The sequence below is a fragment of the Polypterus senegalus genome, chromosome 13 (assembly GCF_016835505.1).
Source record: "Polypterus senegalus isolate Bchr_013 chromosome 13, ASM1683550v1, whole genome shotgun sequence".
Taxonomy (NCBI): domain Eukaryota; kingdom Metazoa; phylum Chordata; class Cladistia; order Polypteriformes; family Polypteridae; genus Polypterus; species Polypterus senegalus.
Genome location: NC_053166.1, coordinates 122,498,834 through 122,507,687, shown reverse-complemented (window position 1 = coordinate 122,507,687; position 8,854 = coordinate 122,498,834). Strand labels below are relative to the sequence as shown.

The 8,854-nt window shown below is 41.1% G+C and overlaps 1 protein-coding gene across 3 annotated transcripts in view; it reads left to right on the top strand.

Annotated features, from left to right (window-relative positions):
* The first annotated feature begins 1,437 nt into the window (after positions 1–1,437).
* epn2 (epsin 2) overlaps positions 1,438–8,854 on the top strand; it is a 15,310-nt gene continuing 7,893 nt past the window's right edge. Inside the window, exons 1-6 of one of the 3 annotated variants that reach the window (XM_039775595.1) lie at positions 1,438–1,479; positions 3,872–4,674; positions 5,439–5,551; positions 6,040–6,132; positions 7,553–7,691; positions 8,278–8,421. In XM_039775595.1, coding sequence (XP_039631529.1) covers positions 4,077–4,674; positions 5,439–5,551; positions 6,040–6,132; positions 7,553–7,691; positions 8,278–8,421 — 1,087 coding nt within the window. In that variant the 5' untranslated portion in view covers positions 1,438–1,479; positions 3,872–4,076. The other 2 variants (XM_039775593.1, XM_039775594.1) reach the window with 2 other exon arrangements.

The following is an 8,854-nucleotide window of genomic DNA, read 5'->3' as shown; positions in this document are numbered from 1 at the left end:
TTGCAAAAAAGTAATATTTTAGACTATCCAGATGTGCTTGTGACAATCATTGTTAATGACTGTGATAACATTTATGATTGGGTATTAACATACTTGAAAGTAGGTGTTCATTAAACACCGACACCTATCCTTTAAACTTGTCTCAGCCACTTCTTCATTTATAATCACCACCACGTTTGAGATTTCACTGATTGTGCATTCCTGCTTAATAAAGGCAACCTGTGACATTATCCATGTCTTTGAGAAGACAATGGTGGTTTCACAGTCACTGACAGGTTTCAGCTGATGACAAAGTGATAGATGAAACGCTGATGACCTGGGTATTTAATTATATAGTTGTGAAAATACTTGGCTTCTGTGAAAATGGAATCATGCGTGTACTGGAAAACAGACAAAATGCAACAACTTATTGCAGTTTATCAATGAGCATCAATAAGCAATGAAACCAAAACAAATGGGTCTTCTACACAGCATAAAACAGTGCTAGAAAAAAAAAATATATATATATAAACAAACAGCAAAAACAACAAAAATGTCTAATTTAACGTCCTCAAAATGTTCCATGTGAATTGTGTACACAAATGTTCACAGTGCATTTCCAGATAATAAATGTAAAAAGTAATGCCTCCTTTTGATTTCCTGCCTCTAATGGAAAAACACCTACAATTGCATCATCAGTGTCAGATTGCCTTATTTGTACATTTCTACCTGCCATGAACAACTTTCAGAACGATGACTTTTATGAAAATATCCTCATTCAAGTATCAAATTCTAAGCTGTGTTTCCTTGGTAACCATAAAAGGAGCATGTGCAGAACTGCTAAAGGATGCCACTTAGAGGAAAACAAGTCAGAAACTACTAAAGAAGCACAGCTGGCAGCTTGCAAATGCAACACAAGAGACGGCAGCAAACCTGTCATGACAATGGAAAAAAGCGGTCCGTTGAAGTGTGAGTACTCGTGTGGTTATGATGTGCTGCTTACTGCCTATTATATTGTTCCAGATCTTCTTTCCACGTGTTTTGATGCCATATGCAACCACTTGCTAAATCTTTGCAACAGTGTTTATATATTCAGTTATTCTTTGTTATACTGAGCTGCACATACTTAGTCACAAAGTACACACTCCAGTTTGATCAGTTACGCCTAGGCTTTACCACACATTGTGTATGTACACAAACGATATTTGTACATCAAAACAAATGCCTGCCTGGTTATTAATGCAGTTAAGCAACGGAAAGTAAGTCAGGATAAAGCGTGAATGGGAAAACGAAAGTAAAAACTTTACACTTTGAACAGACGTAAAAGCCAGAGGATTAGCCTTTCACCACGTGAAGCAGGGTATTGCCTCATTCTTTCTACGTCCGCGAAACAAAAAGTCAATCCCAGAATTCCCCGCCTCTGAGCTCCACCAATACCCGCCCGCGACCACGCCCATTCCCGCCATGTTGGCTGGGGAAGGCCTGACGAGGACAGTTAAAGTATGTGCGATTTGCTGGTTAGTGGTAGGGCTACCAAGACTGTGAGCTTGTTTTTTTTGTTTAATTAAGTTGGATAAATTAGAACTTTTATGTACGGAGGTTTAAATTGTTTAAGAATATATTAAATTATTTATGCCTCTTCGCTTGCCTCTGTAGTTACGGGCAAAGAAACTGGCAAACAAAAATGGTTGTGTTTGTATTACGTGAAACCTTTGCAATGATAAGAATAGCGCGATTTCCAGCAACAAATACTGGCGTTCGTACACCTGTTGTGGAGAAGAGAAATTGTATTGTTTGGTAAATCGCGTTATGATTTTCTGACTTACTTTGACTCCTCCCCCTCCTCCGTTAAGCGTTGTGCTTTCTGTCAAGTGGAACGTGAGGGTTCGTGTTTGCGATTGACAGCTGAATAGCCAATCCCATACAAAAACACGTTTTTCGCAAGCCAATCATGTTGTTAAGTTGGCCAACTTTACAATCGCATCTGCTGCCACCCCCCAAGCTTTCCCCACCTCTCCATCGCCAGTAGTCCTTAGCTGTAAGTGGGCTGGGCTCATTTTGGTCTTGTTTGATCGATTAGACGGGTCTTTGTGGTCGGACCTGGAAAGGCTGCTTCCTTTAGTGCATCCGGCACTGGCGAGGCTGAGCGGAGTCTAGTGCCGGCAAAGTAATTCGAGAAGCAAGTGATGGTGAGTTAGCGGATTTCATAACGGCCTACGGAGCCCCGATTTGGCTTGGGCATTCCAGGCCGCCTGTGCGGCCGAGCTGTCTTCTGTTCTTCAGCGCAGTGTTCACTGTGGAATGTGAGTTGTCTGAGAAGTAATACTTCAGCTGATTGTAACATTTGCTAACGTCCGACGGATTGCGATTTCGTACTCAAAGAGGGCTCACTAAAGTGAGCAGAAAGTTTTGCTCTTCGGATCTACAAGTGTAGCCGACGTAGTGACCGTGCTGCTTTGGGTCACCGCCATGTTAGTGGATCCCCTGATTTGGCGAGCCCTCCCTTCTAACGCAGGCTTGGTTTTGTATTGTATCCTTTAACTTTCAGGTGAAGCTGCTAACCATTTACATTCAATTCGACACTTTGTACCGCACCTCTGATTCAACGTGAATACGTTTTGGTGGGTCTAATTATTGATGATTTGTGGGTTTTGTGATGAAGCAGTCCACATTTGAGTTTTCATCCTGAGAGTCTTGTGTGTGTTGACTTCTAATGTGAGTAACTGTTTGGTTGCGATGTTGTCTTCAGTTAAAGATTGTGTGGGACTTTTTATTTAAGAAAGCATGTCAATCTCCTAGCGACTATGCGTGGGAAATTTGCCTGGCTTACTTGTAGGCTCTGGAGCTTTTGTGGGAGAATGTATGGGTGGTAGATAGATAGATAAAACTTTATTTGTCCCCAAGGGGATTTTTGGCCTTTAACCAAAGCTCTTTAAATAAATAATTGTATAAATAGGTAAATCAATATATACACACACAAGAAGACTATAAACAACACAATTAAAAAGAAAGAAAAGTTCTGACATGGCTGCCACAGTCACTGTGAGGCATTATGCAAACATGAGCCCTAGTAGCTTTTGACACTTCTATTAAATCCAGTAATAAGTTGGCTAAAAGAACTCGTGTGTGTCAGAGAGAGGATGTGAGGTGATGTTCATAATGGCAATGATACATGCAGCCGTTTCCCTATACATTATAAGCAAAGAAGTGTTTTTGTTGTTGTGTGCTGATTTTCTTACAAAGTGTTTGTATAAGATTACATGTACGTCCCTATGTGTACAGGAACTATTTTGTACCTTGTATAGTTACCTGTAAAGTTGACTATCTAAATATTGACTTACAATTGTGGTCTCGTCGCACCCTGTGTTGTGCTTGTGCTCTTAATATCAGGCAGCAAATAAGTTTTCTTGCTAATGATATAGAACTGTGGATCTCAAGATCAGTCCTGAGGGCCCATGGTTTTATATTCCAACCAGTTTCTCAATTTGTCATTTTTACTCATTGTTTAGTTAGCTGACCCCTTTTTGTTTTACATTTAGAAGTGTGGTAGTGACACATTTACAATTCTTGGACATTAAGACATTATTTGTATTTTCCTTTATTTCTTTAAATGCTTTATTTTGTTTGTTTCATTTAATTCACTTTTTCTGTGGACGTTTAGATACAATTAAGAAAGCAGGCAAATAATGATGAGCAGAGCACACGTCACCACAAAAGATTCTGAAAAGAGCATTTACTTCACTGTTGACCAATTATGTGCTTATTACTTGAAAACCACTACTGTGGAGCACCTTGTGAAAGCCATTGTATAAAACAGGGACTGTCTATCAGATGCAGCTGAGCTGCCTGTGTGTATCGTCTAATTCTGTGTCTACTTTTTTTTTTTTTGTAGATATTGCCTGTCTTCACTCCCTAGGAACTTACAGTACAGGAAGATGGTCTTGGCAGAAACTGTACAGGGAACATTGCAGCCTGTTTCCTCTGCCTTACCTTTCAGATAACTGCCTTAGCTGCCTGGGAGCACTGGAGCAAAACTGTTAAGTTTGAATTGAAACTGTGCAGGTCTCCTGCTTGCCGGGTAGCAACAACCAGCCAAAATGACAACATCATCTATTAGGCGGCAGATGAAAAACATCGTCAACAATTATTCTGAAGCTGAAATTAAGGTGCGTGAGGCCACATCCAATGACCCATGGGGGCCATCCAGTTCACTGATGACTGAGATTGCAGACCTGACCTACAATGTGGTGGCTTTCTCAGAGATTATGAGCATGATCTGGAGGCGACTAAACGACCATGGCAAGAACTGGAGGCATGTGTACAAGGCATTGACACTTCTTGACTACCTGATTAAGACTGGTTCAGAAAGAGTGGCTCAGCAGTGCAAGGAGAACATCTTTGCCATTCAGACCCTGAAGGATTTCCAGTATATTGACCGAGATGGCAAAGATCAAGGAATCAATGTGCGAGAGAAGTCAAAGCAGTTGGTGGCTCTGCTGAAAGATGATGATAGGTTAAAAGGGGAGCGAGCCCAGGCCTTGAAAACCAAGGAGCGTATGGCACAGGTTGCCACTGGTGTTGGCAGTAACAACCAGATCACTTTTGGCCGTGGCTCCAGTCAACCAAACTTGTCTACAAGCTATTCAGAGCAGGAATATGGCAAGTCCGGTGGTTCTCCTGCCTCCTACCATGGGTGTAAGTAGCAGATACAGCATTGCATATTCTTCCGTTCACACCAGTTACACATGAGGTTGCCATACCAAGCACTCTGAAAGTGACGGGGTGAGATGGAGAGCCTGTAACGTCAAATTATTTGAATTTTGCTCCATAGCCTCTCTGTTCATAAGCTGGTACCTCTGCTATATATCTCAGGTTGACTGTACTGCAATTCACATTCTGGTAACTGTTCTGTAGACCTATTTTTTGTGATTAGATTACTCTTCTGTGCGACAGTGATGTGGTTGACCAGTGTGTCTTAAATGTGGTTTGTTTAGGCCTGAAAGAATTGGGTGTATGGCTTTTATGCAGTAGCCCTACCTCTTCATTTGTGGCAGACTTCAGTGTCCGCTGATACTTTTGTGATATGTGTCACTTCTTGAGGTAGTTTTGGCATTGAATTGACAGGTCTTTGAAGTGTCATACATTTGCAGTTGTTCTAGTTACCAGAGATTACAGTAAAATTCTCCAAAGCAGACAAGGCTGTAACCTCACACTTGGTCTATGAGTTGAACTAAAAGTGGCAGAACCACATTCATTTGTCCTAAAAAAAAAAGAACTGATTGTGCTTCACAATTTACCATCATTTCAGTCCTGGAGCTTACTATGTTCATAATTTGGGTTGTTATTCTTATAGTTGAGGGTGACAGATTTGCTTTCATCACAGTATTATTAGGTTTGGGCATGGGGCTCGGATACCACCAGAATAACACTTGTCACATTTTGTCATCTTTGTTTTGTAGCGACTTCTCCGCGCACATCATCAGAGCTTGAGCAAGCCCGACCACAGACCACCGGAGAAGAAGAACTCCAGTTACAACTTGCCCTGGCAATGAGTCGAGAAGCAGCAGAGCAGGTGTGTAGTTCCTTCTGCTTCTGGTTGATTTGGCTTGTAGCTTGTGGTGTGAGCATTTGGATTTGTGGTTCTGCTGTTTGTATTGCTAACTGTATCAATAAAGGGGCTGGTTGGTTTTTAGGTGAATTGGTCGTTACATTTAGGTACAAATAAGGTTGATGGATTGGGTGGTTACTGTTTTTGCTAAATTTCTTATGCAATGTTTACTCTAGTGGCCCCTGCATTATTGAGTTGCATCCTTTATGTAATTCTTTTTAAACTGAGCTAGTTTGCCCAAAAGTCTGGTGTAATTCTTAATGTGGTGGATGGATGTTTTTTTCTTGTATCTATGCTTTCCTCCTCATGTGTGGTTGACAGACGTGATGCAGTAGTGTTGGGTCCTGGTATCTTAAGTGGTAGTAGACTGGCTACATTTAAAGCACTATATGCAAAAACTTCACTCTGCGATTTGCAATTATGGTCCCTTTGTGTGACCTTATCTCTTTCAGGAGGAGAGACTGCGACGTGGTGATGACCTAAGGCTACAGATGGCAATTGAAGAAAGTCGGAAGGACACTACAAAAACTGGTAAAAAGAAAGAGGTATGCATATTTGGGGTTGATGCTGGGACTACAACAGAAGTTGAGAAACTAACCTGTGGTTTTCAGTTCCATTCATTTTTCTTTTATATAGCATCCTTCACTGTAAATTGGCTCAGGAAATTGTAACGCACATTTTCAAGTTAAAAGCAGCACAAAGTCAAAGTCAAGAAAAGCAGAGAAATAATAAAACACTAAATTGGTATATGAGAACATTTTGCATGCTTATTCAGCTTAAGGCTAGGTGCCAGTAGATGAGACAAAAACAAACACCAATATAATATGAATGTTCAGAAAGCAAGCTGCATATTCTCACATTTCTTGAAGAGTATTCTGAGTAAAGGCCAGTTGCCATTCTAACCCCTGGACAGACTACAATACACCCCACATCAGATCTTTGCATGCAATTGCCTTCAGTTGTGTTGGTAGACGTAGGAGGTTTCTGGTAGTCAGTTCAGTGCTAGAATTAGCCTGTGGTTGTGCCAGTTTTCCTTGTGGCTCACTTGTGGTAATTTGGAACTGGGTCTGAGGTGTCTGGACCTCAAGAAAGATTAAAATAAGCATTCAGCAGCAGCAATTAAGGCACAGTGCTGCTAGAAATTTTTTTCAGTACTGATTCCTCAACTAATAACAGGCAGAAACTGCATAATTTTAGTTCCATTTCCTGTCAAAGACAAAGTTTTGAGATCAATGACAAAATTCCCAGATTGGAGCCAAGTTGCTGCATGTACCCATTGCTGACGCGTCTGAGCTAGTCTTTGTGTTAGCGTAGCCGCCCCGTGTGTGCTTTTTCTTTTTTTTTTTTCCCATGCATGCATGTTTAAAATTATCAGCTCAAAGTCTTTTAGAATGAGTAGATAAGACAAGTTATGCAAACGGCAATGAGCAAAAGTGGGAGAGGAAGCTGCTCTTGTGGCTTTGTTATGACAGACCCACTCAAAAAGAAATGATCACATCTTGTGTTTTCATGAGACATCAAAGTTGTAAGAATCCAATGTCCTTTGTCATGGGAAGAATCTTGTTTATGCTTGATTGTGGATATCACTGTGGATGATAAGATAACTGATCAAAAAAGAATGTTGTGCACTGTGAGCAGTTCACTTATTATTATTATTTTTTTTTTTGTTGTATTTGGGGATGTTGAAAGCCATGTAATGCGAGCCCAACATAAAGGATGGATATCTAAAGGAAGACAGTGTTTTGTATGGCACAGGATATAATCCATAAAGCCAGAGGACATATTAAGCCTAATGTTTACTTCTTTCATTTGTAGTTTTTATTTGACACTAATGCCTTAGTCTTTTTGACTAGCACTGACGCAGGAGTTTGAACTTGGTAGGGGTATATGCTTGTACCATATTTTAAGTTAAATTTCTTCTGAATCTCATTTGCCTTTTTCTCCACTCGTTCCTCCCCTTACCAGCCTGCCCTGATGGACCTGATGGACGCTTTGCCTGCTGCCCCTAAGCTGGAGCCATGGGGTCCTTTGACAGTTGAGAAAAAGGCAGACCCCTGGGGTGGGGGAGCCACTGCGGCCACCCCAGACCCCTGGCAGTCCTACGGTATGACTCTGAGTGGTCTGATTCTAGTAGAAAACTATTTCTTCCTCTTTACAGAAACTCTGACTTCTCCTGCTCTGAGTATGCAGCAGTCTACTCAGGAATGTGAGTTTGGTGGCTATTTACTCTTACCAATTTTTACTAAATTCTTAATTTCAAGAATGTGTGGTGGGTGCTGGGATGTTTCTTGGTGCATAGGTTACTGCACCTGCTGCCCTTTCCACTGCCCTTCTACATTGATGAGATTTGCTTGATGTGTTAAAGCAGTATTTTTTGTGAAACTTAATTGTACCTTACCTTTAAGGTAAGAAAACTGCTTTAAATTTTTAAGTGTTGAGATTCTTTGATTCCCAGTATTCTAGAATTGTGAATCCCTGCTCAGCCACTGACTCACGTACTTTATATTGCTGAAAACAGCATAGCCCAGCTGGACATAGGGTTTAAAGCCAGGAGATTCACAATTTATATTACCTAAAGGCATCTGCAAGAATATTTGTATTTGATTTCCATAAAAGTATGCTAAAGATTTTATGTCAGCCCCAGTGTGCTCTGTTTATACACTTTTTCTTCCTCTCTTTCTCATTTTCAGGAACTAAACCTGCTACTGTTTCAGGTGATTCTTGGGGTTCATCATCCAGCAAACCCCCCGATCCATGGGCAGCATCTAATAGCAGTGTTTCATCATCCAAGCCAGCCCAAAATCCTTGGGGTTCGGGTCCTGGAAACAGATTTGGTAAGAATGTTAATATATACTTTTGATTCCTCTGATCTCTAAGAGTAGAGGGCATGAATACATACAGCTGGAGATCTTCTTGGGTATGATTCGACAGGCTTCACACACCTGGATTTTGGGATTTTCTACGGTTCTTATCTGTACATCCTCTTAAACTCGGTCAGGCTGTATGAAGACTGTCAGTAGACAGCTATTTTCAGGTCTCCCCAGAGATGTTTGATTGTGTTCAAGTCCAGTCACTGGCTGGGCTACTCAAGGATATTCTCAGAGCTGACCCTAAGCCAGTCCTGTGGTGTCTTTGCCTTGTGCTTAGGGTGCTTGTCCTGTTGGAAGGTGAACTTTTGATCCAGTGTACTTTGGAGCAGGTTGTCATTGAACATGACTTAGTACTACTAGGGGTGTGCGATATTAGCATAAAATTATTTCTCAGTAT